At 32.0% G+C, this 27,670-nt stretch overlaps 1 protein-coding gene across 1 annotated transcript in view; it reads left to right on the top strand.

Moving 5' to 3' along the window:
* ZC3H6 (zinc finger CCCH-type containing 6) overlaps positions 1 to 27,670 on the top strand; it is a 47,817-nt gene that overhangs the window by 13,082 nt on the left and 7,065 nt on the right. Inside the window, exons 2-8 of the mRNA XM_076000973.1 lie at positions 4,450 to 4,630; positions 9,848 to 9,970; positions 15,187 to 15,463; positions 17,814 to 17,938; positions 22,455 to 22,571; positions 23,233 to 23,346; positions 27,126 to 27,233. Of these exons, the coding sequence (XP_075857088.1) occupies positions 4,450 to 4,630; positions 9,848 to 9,970; positions 15,187 to 15,463; positions 17,814 to 17,938; positions 22,455 to 22,571; positions 23,233 to 23,346; positions 27,126 to 27,233 (1,045 nt within the window). The remainder of the gene's footprint in view (positions 1 to 4,449; positions 4,631 to 9,847; positions 9,971 to 15,186; positions 15,464 to 17,813; positions 17,939 to 22,454; positions 22,572 to 23,232; positions 23,347 to 27,125; positions 27,234 to 27,670) is intronic.

The raw sequence follows: 27,670 nt of genomic DNA, 5'->3' as shown, positions 1-27,670 counted from the left end.
CAACAAAGCAAGACTCTGTCTCAAAAAAAAAACAAAACAAAAAAAAAAAACAAAATTTGTGAAGGTTGTCATAGGACTATGAAGGACATTAGGCTAATTAAAATTTGTAATATTGCCTACATATTTATACTAAGTTCCATTTCTGAAGGAATTTATATTTGAGTTGAGGCTTTAAAAAAATTCTAGGATTGGCCTGAGAAGTAAAACAAACTAAGTAAAAATTGCCATGGCTGTAGATAGTCAAAAAGGAGTAAGCTGAGTTTCTACAAATTAAATAAATCTCACAGCGTGTAAGGAATCTATTGGATAAAGAATAAAGATAAAAGTGCTTGAAAGGCTGTAGGTATTCACCACTGATAATTTGTAAAGAGGAACTGTTTCTGAAATTATAAAGAGAAACTGAAATACGATAAGCCATCCAGGATTCAAATGTCCAAGGTCCAGTTTGGGAATAAACATAAAACCACAAAAACTCATGTCAGGTAACTCTTCCATGCCTCAGTATGACCAGACAGTATGTTCCTTGTGGGGAAATGTCTAATTTGTTTCAGGGAAAGGTAGGGAGTTAGTTCAATGAAGAAGCTTAATGAAGAGGACCATGTGTATGTTATATAGATTGAAGGAAAATATTAGAGTAGGTATGGGCAAAGCCAAGATCCAAGCAAGTTATCTGTCAAGCATGCCAACAGACTCAGCCAATAGGATTCAGGTTATTACTAACATAGACAACAAATGCATGATCAGCATGGTCATGTCCCTTGTTTCACAGGATAACAGTGAAACCAAAGGGGCCAGATGGTGGGTGACATGAGTGGCAAGCACTGTTTTGCTGAGGAACACTTTCTGTACCATAGCCAAGCAATTTTTTAGTCTGCAGCTATATCCTAAGGAGCAGGCAAGGAGATCTCAGATCTCATTGGAATCAAGGAAGATGGATGAGAAATTGCCTCACAGCAGCCTCCCACAAAATAGGGAGATAGTTGAGAAATAGCCTGTAGCAGCACCTCAAAAGACTGTGTATCTTTCCATATCTGGAGGATCACAGGGCATAGGCATAGGTCAGCCCGTGGTTGAGCCTTTTGCTGTGTGGCCTGTGTGGGGACATGCATGATTGCCAGGGCACCAGTACAGAACAGTTCCCCTACCTTATCATCCATGGTAAGGGAGAAATGACTGCATGAATTAGTACAAAAGCATGAAAAGAACTAATGGTTTACAAGTAATAGTTTCAAGTATCTAGGAAACCTGTGTTCTGTTGGTCTTAGGAGAAGCAGTCTACTTCTATTAAGTTGTTTGCTCCTGGACTGTGAAGAAATCCTGACGCAGTCACTTGGAACATTCAGAAAAATGTCTTTCTTGTGGTTATAGTAGCTTATCCCAGGAAGTTTGTATTCATGAGTAATGTCTAAGTAATATATCCATCAGTAGTACTTGGATAGTCTTTTATTGAGGCTTTTGTGTTTCTTCCAGAAGACTCAGTTTCAGATCTATATGTAGCTTGTAACAGGAGCCTTTAGGCATGCATAAAGAAAAAGCAGAAACTACTTGTGGAGGTAAGACTGAATGGTTCAGGTTAATTTATTTTAATAGCCAACAATATCAGAATGGAGAAAATAGAATTTTTCTCTTTCTATTGAGGCATATTATTATAATTTATAAAGATTTAGTGAATAATTACCTCAGAATAGGAACATATCTTAGACAGTGAGGGTGCTGACCAATTTCAGAGTCTTTAATTTATGCTATAGTATATTATGCTATTCCCCAGTTATCTGCAATCTACACATTTAAATCTAGAGAAAAAAATATTTTAACTTGATTTTTAAAAAAATAACAGCTTTATTGAGATACAGTGCCTACTTTTAAAGTTTACGGTTCACTGGTTTTTAGTATATTCAGAGTTTTGCAATCATTACCATTATCTAATTTTAGAACATTTCATCACTCCTAAAAGAAACACTGTACCCATTAGCAGTCACTCCACATTCTTTTCTCTAATTTACCTAGCAATCCCTAATCTACTTTCTGTCTCTATGGATTTTCTTAAGAGATAACTTCTTTCACAAATAATTTTGTTTATTAAATGGACAGTTATTTGCCAGTCTTTGGTACACAAACATGAATATGCTAGTTTAAAAAGGAATAATCACTCTATTATTTTTATATTAATAAAACATTACCTATTTATAATTGAGCTAGGAACTTCTCTTTTTAATTTATTAAGTTTTTAAAAATAGCTTGGCTTAGTAAACCAAACAGTGCTTATAATAGTGTTGAGCTAGTTCAAAATCTAAAAAATGCCAACAACTCTTAATTACTTACTTCTATTATTTCCTTTATTGTTTTTTTTTCAAGACTACTAGGTTAATATCTGATACATTGGTAGATGCCTAGTCAAGAAAGCTTTATTTTATTTTGGTGACAGAGCTGGAATTAGAATCCAGTTTTCCTCCCATGAAGTCTCCTCTTTCCATTATGCCACACATGCTTTCCATATGTGTCCAAAGCTGACTTTTTAAAGCATTTGGGAGCTGTTCATAGAAGTGTGAAGTATTGTTCTTTACTTCCTCTTTCTCTCCCATTTTTTGTAAAGATACATAAATTTACAAGTTTAAATCTGCTATTGTATGAAGGCTGAAGTGATAAATAGGCTAAGGGAGAAGACGGATCTGAAAAAAACTAGCAGTGTTTTACATCTTATAACAAATATAAATGGCCTATATTCATATTTAAAGAATTTGTGTAAAGTAGGACACAAATTTATAGGCAGCATTTTCAGCATGTATACTTTGTTTTTAAATAGTTCTAGTTAAATGCTAAATATGAATTAGTGATTTCCAGGTATAAAATTTACAGCCAACTTAGGGTGGTATCATATGCCTGTTCTATCATGCAAGAGTTATGGATATTTAATACCTTCAATCATTCAGTAAACAGCAAGGTGCCATGGTAGGTGCTAGAGATATATTTGTGAAAGACAGTCATACACCTTGTTTCCACCAACCAAACAACAAGTCATTTGAACATAATGTGCAGAGTACAGTGATAAGAGAATGAGGGTTACTAGGGGAGATCTTAGGATGGAGCATCTCACCTAAACCTGGGTAGTAAGGAGAGGCATCTTGGAGGTAATGACATCTAAACTGGGTCTTAAATATTGAATTGGAATAGCCAGGTGATGGAGGTGGTTATAATAGTTGAGGTGAGCAGGGCAATGAGAGTTTTTGGGCAATGTTTAATGCTTGGAGACTTGAGAAATTGAAAGTAGCTGGGTAAGCAGAGGGAACAATGAAGATTATCTTTTCATTATAGAAAACTTCAGAAAACATATAAAGAATAATAGAATGAATCATGTTATACACATTGAATAGCTTCAGCAATTACCAACTCATGGCTAATCTTGTTGAGACCACTTCATCCATACCAGTGGATTATTTTGAATCAAATTTGAGATATCATATCATTGAAGATTTATAGCAGGAGAGTGACATGATCAGTTTGCACTGGAATTACTTGTTGCCTAGTAATTCTAAATTACCTTTAAAATGTATGAACCATAGTTTGGGTGTTTCTCATTTGCTACCAGTTATGCAAAGACATTTGTCTTTTTGCGCTACCATGACTATAGTAGTTTGCAGTTTTTCAAACTATAATGTTATAGGAACATGATTAAATATTAAAATTATTTTATGTATTTCTCATATGTATATCAGTTGGTTTGTTTGTATTTAAAAATACTATTAATGATCTTTTTGGCTTCTGTAACTATTAAAATGTCATAATCAATTAAAAGTCAGTTTGTTCTAGGATTTAGCCTCCATAGTAGCAAAGATACTAGTATTTGGAAAGTAGAATTAGATTTACTAGTTTTAATATGAATGTTTTTACAGATTCAAGTCAAGGAATTTACAATTCTCCTTTTGTGTACTGAAATGTATTGAAATTTTTATTTATTGAAATTTAGTTTATTGGCAAGAATTAATATAGATCACTTTTATTCTAAAGCTGTTCATAGCTGTGTACAGGCCACTAAGTTAAAAATTCTTTCCTATAATTAGAATGTTTTCTATAGTACTATGATTTAGTTTACCTTCCTTTTTTTAAAGGTAACTACTACACTACTTTAGGATAATACTATATTCATTCATTCATTTTGTGGAAGGCAGTGATGTTAATGTAAATCAGAGGTCAGCAAACTTTGGCTGCTAAGAATGGTTCTTAACATTTCTAAAGGGTTGTTAAAAAAAAAGTAAGAATTCACAACAGAAACCATATATGGTCTGCAAATATAAAATATTTACTATGGGCTTTTATAGAAAAGTTTTTAATCCCTTATCTAAATGAATATAACTTAAATCCTTGGCACATGCTTTTTTCTTTTGAAATGTTCCTGTAAGATTTGTTTTAGAACTGACATTTGAACATTAAAATTTTCATTGTCTTCTACAGAGAAGATGGTGAGTTAGAAGATGGTGAAATAGATGATGCAGGATTTGAAGAAACACAAGAACAGGAAACAAAAGAGGATGAAAAGCAGAAAAATGAGAAAGCCTACAGAAAATCAAGAAAAAAACACAAGAAAGAAAGAGAGAAGAAAAAATCCAAAAGGAGAAAACGTGAGAAACATAAGGTTAGTTGAATCTACTTTTTATTATTTTGGTAAATTTTTAGGAAATATAAAATATGGAAACTTAGAAAGTATATTATTACCTATTCTGTTATAAAATGTATGGATTAAATGTTTTTATTTATGTAATTAACAGTTTTTCTAAGCATAAATATTATGTGAAATATCAAAATAAAGATTTAAAAAGTAAGTTAAATCTTAATTATTACAGATTAAAATAACATAATCTTTTATGATAGAAGATTGTATGCAAGGATATTGGAAGGTTAAGAAAAGAATGCTATTCTCTACAGATACAGATTAATAGCACTGGCATTGTTCGTCTATTCATTTATTCATATTTATTATTGAGTACTTTGACAACCTTTATTCTATGTGCTGGGGATTATAAAACTGGGTGAAATAACTGGCTCTTATAGAGATTACATTGAAATCGGAAGGAGAGACAGTAAACAAATAAAAAACAAATGCTATCAAGAAAACAACAGGGTGCTTGATGGAGAATAATGTGGGTTTAGGGTGGGACTCTATGCTGATAGAGAAATCAGGGAAAGGTTGGCAGCAGTGGAGGAGCAGTTTTTGAAACTCCCTGAATTTCTCCCATAAAAATACAGCAATTAGGATAGCCAAACCAAAAACCCTTTGACAACATTTATAAAAAAGTGAAGAAACAAGTTATCCCCATAAACCTCAAAAATACCAATGGTTGGGCCCAAATCATAGACAGCAACAAGACCAGTGTAGTATCTGCAGCTGTACAAATGAAACAGAGGGAAAGTAAAGAGACTTACAGAAAAAAAATTGCCAGTGGGTGTTTACCTTAAATGGTGAAGTACACACTCAACCTGGAAAGCTTTGGGCCTATCTGAGAACAGCAACAACAACTGGGAGGAGGCTCCACTACCTCCAGTTCACACATGAATGTAAGATGACCACAGAAAATTGGATGGTGCTAGAAGGGTCTGGGCCTGATGAACTCCTAATACTAATCAACCAAATCCCCTTTTCTAGGACAGAGTTCTATACTGAGGAAGTAAATGTTGGGAGTAGAATCTAAATTGAGAGACAGGTTACTAAGGCCAATGAAAGAAATGATCAGGTAACAAATGGGGGAAGGAAGCAAAAGAGGCATATTGCAGAAAAAAAACAGCCATGTTTTTAAATACTTCATGCTAACAACAGAAGAGATAACCCTAGAGCCGTGAAACTAGGAAAGCTATCTTGGCTCATTCCATCCATTTTTCACATAAACAGCAAGATGGGACTATGGTCACATTCCACAGATGTTAATAATAAGAAAAAAGAGTATAACAGAGAGAATAATAGTCTTCTAGAAAAGGAAGAATACCATAAAGCATATAAAAAATTTAACATATTATTTCAAAATAATAAGAAATTAAGAAAACAATACAAGCAATTATCAAGCAGCATAAATAGAATTTGGAAAAAAATTATTTGACCATCCAGGCAGAAAGACCAAGTGCCTTAAGAAAAGAAAATCAAATTTATATAAAAATTTTTGATAATTTTATTCCAAAAGATAATGAAGTGACAAATTTAAATAAAATACTCAAGGAAATAAAGTGTGAGCCAAGGATTTCATATCTAGTTAAATGCTGACTTGCAAATATAAAATCTTTAGACAAACTATATATGTAAGAACTCCGGAAATATTGTGAACCTGAGCCTGTCTGTAGAATCTATTCAAGAACAAGTTCAGATAACCAAAATGACTGGAGAGAGAGAGAGGGAATGAGAGAGAGATCTACATGCATACCCATATTTACTTGTAAAACTAAGACTAAATGATGGGTAAGGGCGGCCATATATTATGTATTGGAACATTACAACTGTAAAAAATGTCAGGAAATGCAGAAGAGTCTATGGTAAAGCAACATGAACTTGCTGATTTGTCTTATTGTTATTAACTGAGAGTAAGAAGATGTTACTTCAAATTATTATCCTGGGGATGAAAGAAGAAAGAAGGGGTTACTGCCTAATTTTAACATTGTTTCGATTAGTAAATAAGTAGTATGCAAAAATAGTGACTATGGTTATTGGAAAAAGACAGTAGTATGAAGGAAATCATTGAAACAAAAAATATAAGCCTTTCTAAATACCAAAAGATACACCCCCCCCAACAATGCAAAGTTCAACTCTAAGCTATGTACAAGAAAAAGATATTTAAAAATAGTAAAGTTATACCAGGTAAATGCAAAGAAAGAGAAGGCAGAAGTCACAATGTTGATATCTGAAAAAGTCAAATTTAGGTCAAAAAATCATTGAAAGAAATAAGGGCATTTTATAATGTTAAAGCTTATAATTCACAATGAAGATGTTAGTGATATTTTATATATTCCCCAAAACAGCAGCTTTCATAAAGCAGGCACTACAGGGACTGCAAGAAGGAATAGACAATATACTTCTAATAGTAGATTGACCAATATACCTCTCTTAATCCAAACAGATCAGTAAAGTGGATGAACAGGTGGCAAGGATACTGAAAAGATATACATATAAGCTCAGACTCCTGAGGATACATCTTCCTGTGAAGTACACTTGGAATATTCATAAAAATTTTGACCATATCATACGCCACAAAGAAAACTACAGTTAATTCAATAGAGTAGAAATAGTACAAAGAGCCATCTCAAACCACAATGCAATAAAACTAGCATTAATAATAAAGTCAAAAAACAACAATGCTTTTTTATTTGGTAATTCATATACAAACTGTAAATAGCTTGTGTAACATAAGGGGAAACAGGTTAAAACTATAGAAATCTCATGAAAATAATAAAAATCTTGACGTAGTATCTATGGAATATAGCTAAAGCAATTGTTGGAAGAAAAATTATAGTTTTATAGTATTAGTTATCCACAGCAATAAAAACAAAAGAAAAGTGGGTTATTATTAAATACCCAGCTTGAAAAGCTAGAATAATAAAAAAGCAAAATAAAAAGGAAGTACTTAATAAAGTTATAAGCAGAGCTTAATGAATTAGAATGAAAAGTCAGTAGTTTTTAAAAAAGATCAACAGTGTATTAAGTCATTGGCCAAACTAATCAAGGAAAAAAAAGGAAAGGAAAATAAATTTAGATAGGCTGAGGGTGAAGTAACTATCAAAAAGAGAAAATTAAAACCATAAGAGATTTATTTATGTAATTTTATAAAAATGAATATGAAAACCAAGATGAAATAGGTAATTTTCTAGAAAAATACAACCTGAAAAAATTAATTCCAGAGAGTCAAAAAGTCTAAGAGGCCTTTTGGAGAATACATTTTATAATTTCCCCTACTAAGAAACACAAGGGCCAAATCTTTTCAAAGGAGAGTTCTGTCCCACCTTCAAAAATCAGATAATCTCTTGCCATATGGGCTTCTCCAAAGACTACTTGAGCATTCTCATGATTTTGTCTTGATTAGATTTCAAAGTCTGGGAGTAATTCTCTCCATAGACCATGGATCCACCCTCTGGGCTATTTTCCTTTTTAATGAAAGGTAGTATGAATTTATGGCTGAGGAGTTTTCTCAGACTGCTTCCCTGACATTAGAATTTTGGAGGGATTCAGTGGCTCTTTAGTAAATCTTGAAGGAGAGGTAAGAATTAGCTGGTTGCTCAAAGAAACACACAGCATTTTTGGAGGGAGTTACCTAAGGCCTTAAATTCTTTCTGTCACAATTTTGAATATTTAAAGGGTAACTATTTGGCTTTCCTGTTAATTAGTCCTTGAATTGTGTATCTTTTGGTCTCTTTACTCATCATGAGGTGATGTGATGGTGTTTAAGAGTATTATAGAAAACATAATAATTTAGACTTGAACCAACTATGTTGAAGGAAAAACCCACCAGTGTATGTATTATGGGTAAAATAAAAATTAAAAACAAAACGTAAATATTCTCCAAGCATATTTTTTCACTTAAATTTTGTGACTGGATACTGTTTCCAGCTATTTTTAATGTAGTTCAGTTGCCAATTTCAGGTCAGAATTACTTTGCTTGTGTATGACCCACAAAGTGTATACATTCTCACCTCATTTTTTTGGGAATAGCTAAAGAACCTTCCCCTTATGCAGAATCTTCTCTTTGCTGATCATTTTTCCTGAAGCAGTATCTTCCCTTGAGATTCATCTTAAACAAGTCTTATGCCTTAAGCTTTTTCCAAGTGAAAGGTTTTCCATAGGGCTGGAGCTGACTTCTGATAGTAACTGAGCATACTTGATTTTTAATGGACAGTATTTATTAATATTTTAAACCCCGACAAAGATTAGGTACTTAAAGTAGAAGATTTGACAGTGTAATTGTAAAAAGATTTCTTCATATCACCTGTCAAATCAGCAAAAACAAAACTGATGATACCACAAAACCAGTCCCCATTTAGGAACAAAATGGAGGAAAGCAGTTTGTCTTCCATAAAAGATCATTTAAGAATGGAGTAGAGGAAAACAGATCCTTCTTCTTTTACCTTTACCTGTAAGAGCATCAGAGTTCAATCAAGCAAATTTTTCCTGAGTTTGCATTAGAGCTAGATGCTGGGAATCAAGGATAATAAAATACAGAGGTAGTGTCTTTATTGCTAACAAACTTAAGAACTCTTTAAAGAGAGTGCTCAACCTTGGAAGGTAATTATTTTGACCAGATGGGGAAATTTGATCACTTTTGAATTTGTACTCATACTTGAAAAAGCTTACTCTTGATATTTGTCAGTCATTATCAATTACTTGTGGTTTTCATTTCACTTTTGTTCAAATTTGTGGGCTGGTTTATTTCATATTTGTAATTTGGAGTGTTTTGGTATCTTAGTTTTAGGGTACTCATGTAATAGAAAAAGAACTCCAAAGTCATTTTAGGTAAAAATAAATACATACTCTTCTCATGTGCCAGGACTACCTTTTTGGTGATAAGTCAATTTCACTTTGTTTAGGATTAGTTTAAGTGTAAGATCATTTTAGACACCAGAGATGCTTTATTTCTGTTTGGGCCAAAGGGATGATGAGGAAAATCCTGTCCTGAAGTCCCTGATCAGAAGGGAAGCTATATTGTCCCCCAAGAAAACCTTAGATAAGTTGGAGTGATGGTGGCTTTTGGAGCAAGAATTTTTCAGTACTGGAATAATGTAATCTACTGGTTGGCACCTCTAGCTGAAACAAGCTTAGCTACTGACTAAATTTTCTTTCCTTTGCAAATGTAACATATTTATGTCTTTCCCTTTCTTTCAGCATAATTCTCCATCTAGTGATGGTAGTTCAGACTACAGCCTTGATTCAGATGTCGAACATACAGAAAGTTCCCATAGAAAAAGAAGTGGTTTCTACAGGGATTATGACATTCCATTTCCTCAGGTATTGCCTTTTCTTAAAATTGTGATAAAACAAATATAACATAAAAATCTACCATTTTAATCTTTATTAAGTGTACAATTTAATGGTAGTAAGTATATTCACAATGTGAATATACTTAAAATGATGATGGTTGTGCAACCGTCATCACTTACCCATTTCCAGAACTCTTCAGTCATCCCAAACAGAAACTCTGTACTCATTAAACAATAGCACCTCATTTTCACCTTCCCCTATCCCCTGGTAACCACTGTTCTACTTTCTAGGAATTCGCCTATTCTAGGTATTTCATGTAAGTGGAACCATACAGTATTTTGTCCTTTTGTTTCACTTAGCATATTTTTCAGAGTTGATCTATGTTATAGCACATGCCAGAATTTCATTACTTTTTAAGGCTGAATAATATTTCATAGTATGTATGTACCACCTTTTGTTTATCCATTCATCTGTTGATAGACACTTGAGTAGCTTCCACCTTTTGGCTATTGTGAATAATGCTGCTTATGACATGGATGTACAAATAGCTCTTTGAGACCCTTCTTTCAATTCATTGGGGTATATACCTAGTAGTGGAATGCTGGATCATATGGTAATTCAACATGTAACTTCCTGAGGAATTATCAAACTATTTTCCACAGGGCTGCCACCATTTTACACTCACACTAGTAATGCTTGAGGGTTCCATTTTCTCCATATCCTTGCCAACACTTGTTATTTTTCTTCTTTTTTGGAAACAGAAAATGGGTCTGAAGTGGGCTCTCATTGTGGTTTTGAGGTATTGCCTTTTAAAAAGAAAAATAAACTTTCAGTTTTATTCTTCACTTTCTGGTATTTTGAAAAAAAATATTTTACCAGACATATACTACAAATTTCAAATCTTTGAAAATAAAAAATACATTATGTATTAGTTTGCTAGAGCTAATATAACTAAATACCACAGACTAAGTGACTTAAACAACAGAAATTTATTTTCTCACAGTCTGGAGGCTAGAAGTCCAAGAACAAGGTGCCAGCAGGGTTGGTTTTCTCTGAAGGAATGTAAGGGAAGAATCTATGCTCTCCTTGGTTTATAGATGGCCTCCTTCTCACTTCTTTGTCCTCACATGGTCATTTCTCTGTGCACAAGAACTCTTAGTGTCTCTCTGTCTAGATTTTTCTTATTATAACATGCAGTTATTTATTGTTAATAATATGTATTGTTAATATAATGATTATTATCTATCCCTACAGATATAATATTATTTTTGCTTTAAAAATCATTTAAAGAAATTAAGAAAAAGGATTTATATTTCTGTTTATCCACATTTCATTTCCAGTGCTATTTCTTTGTGTAGATCCGAGTTTCAGTGTGATATCATTTTCTTTTAACCTGAGGTATTTCATTCAGCCTTTGTTTAGCATTTGACAGCAGGTTTGCTATGAATAAACTTTTACTTATTGGGCAATGTGTTTATTTTACCCTTATTTTTTATAACTTTTTATTTTGTCATCATTTCAGACTTACAGAAAAGTTACAAGAATGGTGAAAAGAACTGCTATAGATTTTTCACCCAAATTCCCTAATTGTTAACATTTTACCATGTATGTTTTACTTAATCCTTTATCGCTCTTCTCTTATCTTCTCTTCAGAGGGATCTAATTTGCCTTTAAATCATCTATTACGTTGTTAATTTTTAGTACTTGTGTTTTTCACATCTAGAAATTTGATTCTTTTCAAATTTTCTAAGTTATATTTATTATGTCCAGTTCCCTTCTGGAATTCTCATATTGTCTTGTACTTGAAAATAGCAAAACAGATATTTTTAAATCTGTCGTCATATAAATTCCAAATATCTGGAGTCTCTATTTTTATTGCCTATTGTTTTTACTGGTTCTGGTTCTCTTTCACGTGGTCTTATCTCCTCATAAGCCTGTTTTTGTTTTGTATGTTTTTCTTAATTTTAAATTTTTTAAATAGTTTTAATTTTTTTATTTAAAAAATTTTTTTTAGAGACAGGGTCTTACTCTGTCACCCAGTCTGGAGTACAGTGGCACTATCATAGCTCACTGCATCCTTGAACTCCTGGGCTCAATGATCTTCCTGCCTCAGCCTCCTGAGTACCTGGGACTAGCTAATTTTTTAACTTTTATTTTTTGTAGAGATGAGGTCTCGCTATGTTGCCCAGCCTGGTCAGGAACTCCTGGCCTCAAGTGATCATCCTGGCTTGGCCTCCCAAAGTGCTAGGATTATAGGCATGAGCCACTATGCCTGCCTGTTTTGTGTTTTCTCCTATTTTGTGCTGGGCATTGTATTTGCAAAATACAGTGCATTTTGTAGAAATAATTTTAGGCCTAGAATAATGTTCTTTTCCTTCGGAGAGGATTTTCACTTGGTTTGGCTAAATCCCTGTTGACCTTTACAAACTTGATTCCAATCTCAGGATTTGGGACTTTTTTGGGCCATCCAGATGACTGAAGGCTGAGCTGCAGTCTCTGATTCACATTTTGAGAACCCCTCATAATTGAGAGGTGGGGTTACTAAGCTTCCACCTCTTCCAGACTCTAGACTTCACCTTTTATTCCTGTAGATTCATGGGATATTCAGAAGTGCTGTTAAAGTCAAAAGTGCCTTTCAGCTGGTTCTTCCTGATGGGCTAATGCTCTCAGAGCAAAAGCAGCTCCAAATACTGCTCACTTCTTGGGATTTTCATCTACTCCATGGGTACTGGCCTAGTCATCCTTCACTAATTTGTTAGCTCTCTGATGTCTATAGCAGATTTAAGAAAAATATTCTATCTTTTCTACTTTTCTTAGGAGCACAACTGGTCTGAATTACCTAGTCTGCCATTACAAAAAGAGAAAGTTCAATATCATTTCCACCGCATATATTTTAGAATTAACTCAATGAGAATTAGAAAATATTCTAACTATATCCTTAAAATCCCATTTTCTTAGATAATAGGTATCTGCTATGTAACTTCTAAAATTGTAGGCCAAAATTAGAATATACTCTTAACATCTTGCAGTTAAGTTAGAGGACTTAATGTAGCTCCCCTTTTCCTCATGCTTTTTTAGGGCCTCCTATTTCTTTATTTCATGTTTTCAGTGATTGCCATGAGGCTCCTTTTTATTTTATAGAAACCAAATCTTCTCCCACAGACATTAGAGCAGTTTATATAATCTAATAATCTGCAAAGCAATCAGAAAAACTGTCTTTTGGTTGTTATAATCTTTTTTATTTCTTTTATCTTCTCTCAGTAGGGCTTGAAAAAATACTTGCTAGACCCTTGCTGGTGAGTGCATTTTGTTCACTCCAGTGGTGAGCTTGCAAACCATAAGGAGGTATTCTTCAAGAAAAGTGGGACCGCTCTGTACCCTTCATCCATTTAGTGCTTCCTTGGAGAGCTCACACCATATGAGTGGCACTCTGATCTGAATGTTAAAGACTTCAGTAGTCCACATTAGAAATCTTTTACTACAGAAGGAGCCCTGGGATGGAATATTTACATCCTAAGGGAGTTATTAGAAATATTTGCATTGGGAAAATTAGGGAGGAGATAAAAGTATAAGGATAATTCTACTTAAAAAACATGGAGATTATTTTTATAAAGTTGTGGAAATTAGAGAATTGAATTAATATTAAGAATTAAAGGGCCGGGCGCTGTGGCTCACGCCTGTAATCCTAGCTCTTGGGAGGCCGAGGCGGGCGGATTGCTCAAGGCCAGGAGTTCAAAACCAGCCTGAGCAAGAGCGAGACCCCGTCTCTACTATAAATAGAAAGAAATTAATTGGCCAACTGATATATATATATAAAATTAGCCGGGCATAGTGGCGCATGCCTGTAGTCCCAGCTACTCGGGAGGCTGAGGCAGAAGGATCACTCTAGCCCAGGAGTTTGAGGTTGCTGTGAGCTAGGCTGACGCCACGGCACTCACTCTAGCCTGGACAACAAAGCGAGACTCTGTCTCAAAAAAAAAAAAAAAAAAAAAAAAAAAAAAAGAATTAAAAACTTCAGTGAGAAGTATCTAATCTCCAGAGAAAAATTCATACTCATCCATTAATAGTAATCATTGAAGTATTAACATAATCACACTTTTAATAAAAGGAAATGTAAGCATCATTTAACTAATTAGTCTTCAACTTAATCTAACCATTTATTTTTGTTTTGCTTGAGTTTTCATAGTATCTTTTTTAAAATGTTAGAAATAGTGCCTTTTGGCTACAATATTAAGTCCCCTTCCGAATTTTCGAAGTGCTGTTAGACTAGGAATGGAGTTTATAAACTTTAAAAAGTACTGCTTAAAAAAATCAGAAATCTAATAGTGTTTTTAAAATTGGTGAATGAATTATTTTTCTTGATTAGTTATGCATTTGTATCTATTTTATAATAATAAAGATCTAATATGTTTGTGCATTTAATTAAAAATATGTAGTCTCATGTTGATATTTTGCCAGGGCAGTACTTTTATATGCACTAAGGTAAATATGAATCATAGTGTAGGTTTTCCTAAATCCTTAAGTTATAGTTATGTGCAATTTTTTTCTTGCTTTATTATAAAAAATTGTTAGGAATGACAGATCTAATAAAAATATTTTAGTGAATAGAGACAGACTTGAATATTATCATTAAATAAACTTCTAAGACTGAATTGTAGTCTTGCTTTTACATGCTTTAGTAAGGAAGCAATAAAATTAGCAATGTTGTAATGAACAATTTCTAATGAGCAATTTATTCACTAGATGCTTTTCGATTTTTTCTATTAGACCTTAGATATTTTCTCTTTATAAAATTTTCCACACTTTTTAAAAACTAAATATAATGCCATTTGAGAATGTTTCAGTGTTAGGAGAAATAATGTTTTTCCACACCACCACCCCTAACCTATTTTACTATCTTTTCCTTATTTTCAAAAAGGCCTTTTCATTTTTTTTGTAGAAGGACTTTATATATGATCATGTGGATTTTTAAGTATTTCTGTGTGCATGGGAATCAAGACATAGAATATGGAGAACAAAAGCTAAAGCATAAAGATTATAATGTTTAATAACATCAGAGTAGCATTTAGCCTTTTGAACTTAGTGTTAAATAGTGTTAGATAAGTATTAATCAAGGAGTCAGAACTAATAACTATCTTTTTACCTTTCTCTCAACTTTCTGGGGACATATAGATGTCCTGTGTTACTATCAATTGCTATATATAATTGAAAAATCCTGATAATGATTGTCCATTTTCACTTAGCATGGACATATATCAGGAAGCTACATGACATCAAAGAAGGGTCAACATAACAAAAAATTTAAAAGTAAAGAATATGATGAATACAGTACCTACAGTGATGACAACTTCGGTAACTACAGTGATGACAACTTTGGTAACTACGATCAGGAAACAGAGGAAGATTTTGCCAGTCAGCTAAAACAATACAGACAAACTAAAGAAACCTCAAATACTACTTTAGGGTCATCATATTCTAAAGAACCAGGGAAAAAACAGAGAATGAAAGGAGTTCAGCAAGGTAAGTTTGAACAATCTGTTTAAAATATGAGAACCTTATTAAAACAGGTAGCTGTGGAGTAAACATAGACATTTCTTATCCCCTTCTCAAGACCAGCTTATTCTTGCAGTACCTAAATTTATTTTCCTTTATGTTTTAAACCATAAGAACAAAAAGCTATGAACATTTTAATTGATATATCTTAATATTTCAATTAAAATGGCATTCTCATATTTTTAAAGTATATAAAAATGTAATACAACTTTATTATGTTTTCCCCCCCTTCTATATGATGTCAATATACAGTTGTCTCTGTTATTGTATGTGTTACTTCATATTTTAGACCAATAAGGACAGAACTCTGGGAAGCTATTCTTTTATTAGGCTTTAAATATGGTGTCATCTTTGTTATGGAAATGTACATAAGACAGTGGACATCCTTTAAGATTGGAAATAAGAATGTAATTTAAAGAGATTTCTGGAGTGAGCACCTATATATGTGCTGTATTGAAGTATTAATACATGGTCCCTGGAGAGACTAGGGCAAGTTTCTAGCTGTTGACAATAGGTGAAGAAACTAAGGGTCACGTAAGGCTCAAATCAGCCTTAATTATTGGCTAGTGGATATGTGTGGTTCAAGAAAACTGGAGCAAGACAAGTCTGAGGCGAAGCAGTGAGCAGCCACACCCTTTGTAACTACTCTTTAATCATCTTTGAACAGAGGAATGGTTATGAGTAAATTTGGTTATTTCTGTGACTTTAGTTTTTCTTGATTTCATTGCAAAAATTCCTTTGAAAAATATGAATGCAAGTTCAGCTGAAATAAAAGAAAAAGAATTTTTCTACATGTATGCTATTGTACTCAGCAAGTTTGTTCCTGGAGTCTATACATAGTGGTATCAGGGATCATCCCACTTGGAGAATAGGGGTCATGCAGAGAAGACTTGCCCATCCATTTCCACCTGGGGTTTTCCTTTTCCAACTCTTACTTATTTTTAAAGAATTTGAGTATTGCATTTTATTTTTGACATTTTTTTCCCTCTGAGTTATGAAAATAATATATGGTCAAATGCAGAAAACTTTTCCTGTGTGTAGAAAAGATAACCCAGCAATGATCAAAGATAAAACAAAAATAAATTGAATTCCTACCACCCAGAAATAATAATTGTTGATATTTTTGGTACATTCCTCCAGACTTTTTATGACAGTTATTTTCCACAAAAACTATACATACTGTTGTAACTTGGCTTCTACCCCCCCCTTAACTATAAATTGTATCTCAGTCTCTCTTATATTAATGAATAGCTTTTAATATGTACATTCTGGTCAGTTAAATAAATGTACCATAATTTGTCTTCACAAATTGTTAGGTTTGTTTGGTAATAATGATTTGAGATTTAGGCTGCATCTATTTTTTTTCCCAGTTCTGTGACCCTGCAATAAACATATTTATACATATCTCAGAAAACATCTTGGTAAACATTTTTTCTTAAGGATAAATTCTGAAAAGTAGAATTGCCAAGTCAAAAGACATAGCCACACATTTGAATATTTTTGACCCATATACGGTTGATATCCAAAAAGGTGATGCACCAATTTATAATTCCCCTGCCAGTGTGTGGAAATGCCAATTTCTCTAATACCAATCAACAATGAAATTTATTATTCTTTGAGGTGAAAATGGACATGTTATCTTTAAAATTCTAATTTCTTTGATTTCTTTCAATGATGAGACATTTTTCCATAAATTTATTGGCCATTTTGTAGATTTTAAGGTAACTAGAAGCTTACTGGTTCAGTATGACATTGGTAAAATGAGAAATTACTTTGTATTGTTAACTTATTACCCTAACATACAACTTTTGTATTTAAGTATCTTTTTAGATACTTTTAAATACCTTGTTACTCAAAAGCAAACTACAAGTATAATTTTTACTTGGAAAAATGTGTACACAGCTACTCAAAATTATCAAGAGAAATTTGGTTAGCTATAAATTAACTAATACCTATAATGTCTTCCTTAAATAGGAATATAATATTTAATTCTCTTGAATGCAGAAAGGCTTGTTAATGATCTTATCCAAGGAAAATTAAAATGAATAAAATTAGATTTAGCTTCTCTAGTCAGGTATATCCTGTTCCTTGTCTTCCTGTGTTGTTAACATCCCTTAAGAAACAAAGGAACAAGAAGTGGTACTCAGGAAGTAAAATGTAAAGATTCAATTAATTTTTTTCATTGAAACTAAAGAGGAAAAAAAAGAATGCATTGTACATTATAAACTATTAAAAATATGCTGCTCCTTGTAAACTAATAGATTGATAGGTATGCTGTTTTTCTATAGTATTTGAAGTACATTTTAACTTTTTTTAGGTATTGAACAAAGGGTTAAAAGTTTTAATGTGAGTCGTGGACGTGGTTTGCCGAAGAAAATTAAAAGAAAAGACCGTGGAGGAAGAGCCAATAAAGGCCCTAATGTATTTGATGATTTTCAAGAGGTACTGAGAATTTATTTATATATAAGGAGTAGAGGAGCTTTTCCATCTTTTAATCTATTGGGTTGCAAAGAAAGCATTGTGATTTTAACACTACTTTCCTAGTAAATGAAAAACGTACAGTTCAGATCAAATGAGTATAAATAAACTCAAAAAAAGAATTGTTATTTTAATTAGTCATGATACTAGTAGAAAAATACAAATTTAGGTGATTTTGAAATAAAAATGATATGTTTGAAAGAACCTCAAAATAATATTGGTATGTTTAAAAGCAACAGACATATCCTCTGTTAGTCTTCTGTTGTGCTTTTCTTTATTTTTGATTTGCATCTGGATTCACTTTCCTCAGGTGCAAATGGCAATAAAATGCTAATAGCTCAAGATGCAGCAGGACCAAGAAGAGAGGCAGTGGTAAATTAACTTACTATTAGAACTGAAAGCATTGAAAGAGAAGAAAAGGGAATATAAATGGTTGGAAAGATAAATTTACATATTAATACCTTGCATATAGTAGTAGATATTAAATAAATATTTAATAAATATATGTTGAGTTGAACTCTGAATGCATATATTTCAACCTTGTAGTGACTCTCTAGATTAGAGTGGTCCAATTCCTGTATTTTACCACTGTTCTAGTAAGAGTTGATTGAATTATTTACAGAGGCAAGTGTGGATTATTAAACTGCAACCTTGAGTGAGAGCCTCTATAATTTGAATAGGCTTGGTTTTTTGACCTCTCAGTTTAAAGATAACAGGCAAAGATTTCTTAATATGCACTCCTTAGTGTGCTGCTTAAGAAGATGTTAACAGATAAGACCCAAAAAAAGAAGTTCAGGCTCATTGTAAAACCCAGCACATGTCACTCTATGTTTGGAGATTCTTAGTTGACATTAATGTATTAAAGGTGCTGAGCAAGTTAGGCATAAAGAAGCCTATTTTATTATACTTTGTTCCACTCATCATTTTAAAAATTTGCTTGACCATGAACTCTTTTTCCTTCCCCCACACACACCAATTAACATTCACTGAGCTACTCACTCTACTATGGAATAGCAGCTTTGGAATTATTATAGTTATTATTTGAGAATTTTTGAGTGACTGAAACCTGCCTGTCCATCTTCTAGACCTCTAGACCAGTAGACCTCTAGAATGTGTTGCTTTCCTATCTCAAATATGAATGTAAGCCTCCTCCTGTCCTTCCACCCTATACCTAAAAAAGAATTAAATTCCAAAAAAGTGTGACTTAGAACAATTTACTACCAATCTTTGAGCTTCCATTTGCTTAATCTGTAAAGTGAGAGTATAATATTAAATTAACTCTGCGGGCCCCTTCAAGCACTAACATTTTAGGTGTCTATAGATCTGGGTTATAATTAAACAATTCTTTATATAATAGAAAAATTAAGATAAAATTCATTATCAAATATGTCAGTTTCTTGGTTGTCCTGAGAAACATTTCTTATGATTCCAGAAATAACCAGGAGTTTGTTAGAGCCCAAGGAAGTAGCTCATGTTCAGGAGTGGTCTAGGACAGGCCCATCCAGAGTAGACTGAACATACAGGCCACACCGAAGTGGCCAAAATAGCTCCATCTCCATCCTGGGCCTTTCAGGACTATGAGTTTCCCCAAAGGCCAGATAAATTCAGGAATACCTTCAGGTTAACACTAATTTTTTTGAAAATTCAAGGGTAGTTGCAGAGAAGCAAACTTTTGCTGGATTGTAAAGACTGCTTCATTCTATTAGCCATAATACTCCTAAATTTCCTTAGTGTTCATAGTATCTATTAAATTTTCTGTGACTACATATTCTTTTCCTGATAGATCCTTTTATTTTCATATATATATATATGAAAATATATATATAGGGGTATGTGTGTGTGTATATATATATTTGGCTCTTGTCCCTTATATCAATATATCTTCTAAAGTAAGTAAATTTTTAAATGACCAAATGTAGTAGGTAGCTTAGATTTTCTTCCTTCTGTCTTTCCTTCTCTCCCTCTTTCTTCTTGTATTGTGTTTTATTAGCAGTAGTATGATATAATGCAAAGAATATGGAGCTGGAACACACAATACCTGAGTTCCATCCTTAATCTGCTAACTCACTATGTAACCTTGCAAGCCACTAACTTCTCTAATCATCAGTTTTCATATTTGTCCAATGAGGGTGATGAACTAGATTAATTCTGTGGTTCTTCCAGCGTTACAAGAGATCTTATAGGTAGAGAACATTTGTGGTTCCTTTTTAGGCCCAAACTTAAAAGATCATATCTTCTGGGCACTTAATATTGTTCTAAAAATTTATTTGTTAAAGTTGTTTTAGATTTTCTGGAATATCTTGATTATAGTCACATTTCCTATAGTTATGGATATTGAGACACTTTCTGCTCATTTAAACTGAACTACACTAAAAACAACTCCCCCAATCTTTTATTAAAACAATGAAACATTATTAAAAAATAATGCAGACAGAAAGAGTACTAATGAAACGTAGATGCAACTTGTTGCATTTTTCATGGTTTGTATGTGTGTGTGATTACCTAATTCTTTTTAATTTTAGAGTTCTGTTCTTCAAATTGGCTCATTGACTTTGCAAAATGCACTTTCTTTGGCTGCTTATTTTATTACAGCCATGATTTTTTGTACAGAGGCATACATGAACTGAGCATTTATATCCATTTGTTCTAAAGTAATTTATATAATATAAAAATGTGAATCAAATTTATGTAGATTTAAGACATTTTAAATGATTCTTTTTTTTTTAGAAGGCAGGGCATGCAAGAACACATTTTAAATTATTCTATCAGAGTATATTAGAAGCAATTTTATTGTGTTTTCCTGGGGCAAGTTGTATATACTTACATTTTAAAAAAGAACCTCTAGGATTATCTGTTTGCTTGACATTCTTGTACCTTTTCAACATGCTTATAGTAAAATATAATTTCAGCTGTGAGTGCTGAGAATCAGATTTCAGTTTAGGCATCTATTGCCTCAAGTGTTTGCTGTAAGGCAATTTCCTGTTTTCTGTAGATGGAGTTTTGTGCTCCATCTTCTAGCAAATTAAGGGAAAAGGAAAAACTGAAATGAAATCAGAAGAGCAAATCATTATTGAGCTCCTATGATGTGTAAGGCATAGTGCATGCCAAGTACTTGAAAAACAATGTTGTTTTGTAGAGTTCATGAATGTAACTTACTACATTCAGCATGGGTAAGCATCATACTCTGTCTTGTTACTCAGTCGTCTTGTATTTGCAGCAAAAGTTGAACAGAACTAAAGAATACAGATAGGACTGAGATTTCTTTTTTTTCCTTCCTTTCCTGCCTGCCTTTCTTCCTTTCCTTCCTTCCTTTCTTCTTTCTTTCCTTTTCTTTTGTGACAGAGTCTTGCTCTATTCCTCTGGCTAGAGTACAGTAGTGTCATCGTAGCTCACTGCAAACTCAAAACTCCTTGGCTCAAACTGATCCTCTTGCCTCAGTCTCCTGGGTAGCTGGGACTACAGGCATGTACCACTATGCCTGGCTAATTTTTCTATTTTTTATAGAGACAGGATCTCTCTGTGTTACTCAAGCTGGTCTCCAACTCCTGGCCTCAAGTGATCCTCCCTCCTTGGCCTCCCAAAGTGCTTGGATTACAGGCGTGAGCCACCTCCCCTGGCCTGAGATTTCTTTTTCTTAATATATTTCTTTTTATTAATTTTTTTAATTTAAAAGTTAAAGGTAATTTATGCTCCCTGTTTGTGTGCTTTTTTTTTTCCTACAGAAAACACAAAATAACCACACACAAAAAATCTCTAATTTATTAAGAGAAATACACTGTAAAATGTAGGGGCATATTCTTTTTTATTTGCCTTTATTTATTATTATATAGAATCGGGATCAATATTTTACTTCATAAAGTTGTAAACATTTTTGTGTCCCAAAATTGTCTATCACATGATTGTTTAATGACTTTATAAAATTCTACCACCTAGATGTATCATAATGTATTTGACAAGTCTGCTATTAAATAGTTTTGGATATGTAGAGTGTTTCTAGTTTTGTTTGTTTGTTTATTTTACTATGTCAGTAATTCTGCAGCAGTTGTTTTGTGAATAAATCTTTGTGTGCTTCCCTGATAATTCTTTCAGAATAATGTTGAAAAGTACAAATTTTGTGTCAAACAGTATGGATATTTTAAAGTCTTTTATCACATAGCTATCAATGAGATATGAGACTGCATATTTTATTGTACCTTTGCTAAAACTGAGTAGTATTGTGAATTCAAGCTTTTCATAATTTTGTTTTAAAAATGAAGTTGTACATCCTCATTAAAATAGAAATAGGCTTCTTTGCAACCACTAGTAGCAATAAGCAGATTATTAGAAACATATCTCTCTCCAAATAAATGAATAGCATCAAAATTTCAATTTTGATCACTTTCAATAGTCAGTTTGTACTGCTTTCTGGATCCATTTAGCTATACATTTAATACTTATTAATATTTCATATGTTGATTCAAATGAAATTTTTTTCTCACAGTACAGTAAACCAGGGAAGAAATGGAAGGTTATGACTCAGGAATTTATTAATCAGCATACAGTGGAACACAAAGGAAAACAAATCTGTAAATACTTCTTGGAAGGGAGATGTATTAAGGTAAATTTATAGGGGTATCATAAACTATTTTAAGTTCCCAAATGATACATAAAAGTTAAAGTCTTTTTGGGGGGTGGCTAATTTTTTAAATTTCTCATATAGTTGTAATAAAACTGGTTCTTTAAAATGTATTTTGCATGGGAATATTGTACATAAGGTCATTTAATTATATTCTAGGACAGTAACATAATTTGTTAAAGTCATATTTTACTTAACAATCACATAATGCTGCATGGCAAGTACTGTTCAAAGTACAACTACTATTAAATGATTTAAACCTAGCAGAGACCCTACAAAGTAGTTACTATTTAATATTATTATCCTAATTTTATATAGGGCACTAGAGGTTAAATAAGTTCACTTAGTAGTTCAGAAATAGTGAGTGCTGGTGGAACTCAGGCAATGTCTTCTGAGGCCTTGCTCACTGTGCAGCCTTGTTGCACATAGCCAAATGCACTGTCTTGGGCAGGAATTCTAAGGGAGTGTTTGAGTTACTATTAGCTCATTATTTAAGGACTGATGATAATGACCATAAATTCCATCATGAAACACCATGGAGAAAATTCAATTTAATTTTTTCTTTGTTTCATTTTCTTCTTTTTTTCTTACCTTTTGTTTTTCCTTTTAATTTATTTATTTCTTTTCTTTTTTTTGTGAACAGGGAGATCAGTGTAAATTTGATCATGATGCAGAGTTGGAGAAGAGAAAAGAGATCTGCAAATTTTATTTACAAGGATATTGTACCAAAGGAGAGAACTGCATTTATATGCATAATATCCTTTATTTAAAATGTATGTTAAACAAAATATTGAGGTTTGAAAGCATTGAGATTTTTAAAATTCATAAATATAACCTAGAATGCCTAGTTTTGTTTTAAATTTAAAACAACATATTACATAAACCCAGTGTAGTCAGACTTTGTACTTCAAAAGGGCAAACTGACTTTTATTCTTTAGGAAAATGAAATAATTTCCCTTTAGAAAAAAATTCTGTGAAGTAAAAGTATTTTATGTTTAATATTATATAATCAGCTTAAAGTATTTCAAGAGACTATGCTTGCTGAAGTAGTTAGAAGAATATTTATTTTATGACAGTCATTTTAATTAGGTTCATAAGTAGTAAATTATCATTGTTGAAAATTATAAAATCAAAGTCTTGTCAAATCTTACCATACAATGGTAGACATTGTATGTTCTTCTCTACTTTTCCCCTTGGAAATACATTCTTTTAAGTTGTACTCCTGCCCCTACTCAAATAGAGATTTCACTATATATAGTATTCTGGTCCCTTTTTTTAAAAAAAATAATGTATTATGCAATTTTTTGTGTTAATTTTCCCCCAGAGAGCTAGCTGATTGCTCACTACCACTTACAACTAGTGGAGCTTTTCCCATGGATTTGAAACTCTATCATAGACAAAATGTTTACACATGTTTTTTTTCTAGACTTTCTGTTTGGCTCTTTGGATTTGTTTGCCCTCATGTATGAGTTGCTTTGCTGTGATTATTTCTGTCACAATGGCACACTGTGATATTTGGTATATTCTCATGTTTATTTTTTCAGATAAATTTTAAATAGTGTTGTCAAGTTTTAAAAAATAGTGTAAAAACAAAAAAGAAAGTAAAGTAGAAAATGAAAAATTTCTATCATAGATCTAAATATAAAAAAAATTGAACCATACAATAACCAGAGGAATACATGAATGAATTCCTTTATAATCCAAGAGAACAGAAAACTTTCCTATGATTCAAAGTCCAGAAGCAATAAGGAAAAAATTGAAAATTAGACTACACAGAAAAGCTTAAATTTCTATAACAAAAACATATAACATTAAATAAATAAATAATAAAATGGGGAAAATTGTATGTAATTTATATTACTTATGAAGAGATAATACCCTTAATATGTGAGTTTTTATAAATTGAGAAGAAAAATGGGGTAAGAGATACAGGTAATTCACAGAAAGAGAAATGCAAATGGTCTCAAAAAGATGCTCAATCTTGTTCAGATAAAAGGAATGTAATTTAAAGTACACCGAGATAACATTTGCAGCTATCAGATTTGCAAAAACCCAAAAAATGGGACAGCAAAGTTTGTTAGTAAGGCTGTGAGAAAATAGATACAGTCATACCTTGGTAGGAATGTCAAAAACAGTGCACCCTTATAGAGGGAAGCTTGGTAGTGTCTGGCAAAATTACATATGCATTTATCCTTTGACCTAGCAATTTCACCTTTTGCAAATTATGATCCAGCTGGGTAGTGATTACTGATGGCTGCAAAAATCATTAGTTGAAAAGTTGATGAGGAACTCTATAATTGATGGATTGAGCTGACAACACCTAAATTGATAAATCTTATCACCAAAAAGAAACAATCAGATATTAAATACCTCCTGATAAAAAACAGTAGGGAGTATTTAAATACCATCTATAACCAATGTTAAAATTAACAAATATGATATAAAAATAGAGACCAATAAAAGAAACTTGAGAGATACATTAACTAGATGCAATTTGTGGATCATCTTTGGATCCTGATCTGAATAAAGGAATCGTAAAAAAAAAACAACTTTTAATAGTCTGGAAAATTTGTATAGTGACTGGGTACTAGTTGAAATTAATGCATTAATTTTGTCAGATTGATAATGAGATAATGATTGGTAAGAAAAAGTATTTCTTACATGTTTGAAGTAGGCAGATAAAATGTATCTGAAATATGTTTTAAAATACTCCAGTGTTTAGAGTGAGAGTCATGAAGAAATTATAGGAGTGATACATTATAGATCTCACAAAATTACCAAATGATAAAAATTGTTGAACCTATGTAGTCATCATGAGAGGGAATTTATTCTCTCTACTTTTGTGTATGTTTGATAATCTTCAAACTTTAAAAAAAATTCTAAGTAATGTCATTCTACAGGGATAACCATGTTTACAACATGCATAAAACCTCTCGGACTTTTTTCTTTGCTAAGCTATGTGTGTATGAATGGATATATATACATATATATGTTTATACAGATAATTTTTTACAAAAATGAGATCTATCTATTAATATAATAACTGTGAAGATTATATTTTTTATTTCACATTTACATCTTTAATTCATATGGACTGTATTTTAATATATGATGTACAGTAAGGACTTTATTTTTCTTTTACAAATGGTTAACTCATGGTCTCATTTTCTGATTTAAAATGGCATCTTTACCAGATCCTAAAGTTTCCTTTGTACACAATTCTGCTTCTATAGTACTCTTATCTATTGTGACTATTCCTTTCTATAAGAATATGTTTGATATTTGGTAGGGAAAATACTCTTCCCTTCTTTATCAAAATGTTGTAATAAATTTGTCCTATTCAAGAAAAATATTTTTTTTTCAAATTTGGCATATTTCTTTAGAAACCAAACATCTTACTGAACTCTGTTTCTAAAAGCTTTCAATTTATTCTTATGGTTTTTTCCACATAGTCTTGCCATCTGTAAATAATGATAATTTTACTTAATATAATATTTATACCTCTTATTTTATTTTAATTGTATTGGTTATGCTTCTAGGATAATCTTAAATAATAGTGATTGTGGCAGACATAATACATATTTTAATAATGATGCCCTTTTTTTTTTTTTTTTTTTTTTAGAAGAGGAAATGAAGTCAGAATAATAATGATGCCTTTTTGTTTTCACTTGTGGCTATTGTTTTAAGATAGTTGTTTTAAAGTCAAGTTAAGAAAGTATATTCTTATTTTACCAATAGGTTTTTTTTAATCAAAAAAGAATTTTGAATTTTATCAGTTGCCTTTTGCATCTGCCAAGATGATATGATTTTTCTTTCTTGCCCTTATCAATATGATTACAGTAATAAATTTCCTAAAACCACCCAGCTGTTCCCTGAACACATACCACCCAAAAATGATGTATTTCTCACTATGCTTCTAGATTTAATATTTTCTTTAGAAGTTAATCTTTAAAATCTAAGACTAAGATTAGTTTTAGTTTTCACCGTTGGAATAGATATTTGCCTTTAATAAACATGACATATCAAGCCCCTTTATTTTCTTCACAGATATAAGTTCATGCTGCAAAATTTGTCTGTATATATTATTTTATTGTAGAAAGTAATGGAACTTCTGTAATTAAAATACTGTAGTGTTTAGTGTAACCATTATAAATGGTTTTTTTTCCTTTAAAAAGTGGTTTTCTAGTTTTAATAAGTAAAAGATTTTAAAAACTGCTTAAGCATTTCTGTATAATTAAAATATTTAATCTTAATAACATAAAAAATAGATTATATGATTATTGGAAATTCAGTACAATATATAATACAGCCTTATTGATTCAGCAGGTTTTTTGTAATTAAATGGTAAGACCACAACATGTTCTACACTCTTAAAATTTTAAGTATAAAATACAGTCATGTTGACTGTAGGCACAACGTTGTACAACAGATCTCTAGAACTTAATCATCTTCTATAACAGTTATTATTATTATTATTTGCTTAAGAAATTAGACCTTGATTTTACTTGGTCTGTTCCTTAATGTTTTTATTTACATGAATTTCCATGCAAGTTCTACCATAGCGGAGCAAAATGTTACCAAGGAGACAACTGTAAATTTTCCCATGATGATCTGACTAAAGAAACAAGGAAACTTTTGGACAAAGTGAGTAATATTTCTGTACCTTGATTATTTGTTAGGTCTCTCTGAAGATTGTTTTGACTTCAATCATGTCTTACAAATTGTATTTTATAAAAGTGCTAAGAAATTGAGGATTTATTATTTTACATTTTATTCTATTAATATAATACATTAATATCACATAATAATATAATGTATTAAAGCAGAAATATTGGACTAAGAATTATGACTCTTTTGTTTTTATCCTTGTTCTGCCATTAAACAAACTAAATTACTTTGACCAATATTCCTTACCTCTTTGAACATCATTCTGTTTATCAAAAATGAGGAATTAGCTATCTCTGATCCATTTCAACTTTAATATTATTTTCGTACTGTCAAAACTAGTTTACTGAAGTCTCCACAGTTGTAATGTGAAGAAGAGAACTTGTTTTGAAATAGTAATCTTTGCCAATATTTTT

This window comes from Microcebus murinus, chromosome 3 (genome assembly GCF_040939455.1).
Source record: "Microcebus murinus isolate Inina chromosome 3, M.murinus_Inina_mat1.0, whole genome shotgun sequence".
NCBI classification, from domain to species: Eukaryota; Metazoa; Chordata; class Mammalia; order Primates; family Cheirogaleidae; genus Microcebus; species Microcebus murinus.
The sequence above is the reverse complement of the archived record's forward strand: the minus strand, read 5'-3'. Positions and strand labels throughout refer to the sequence as shown.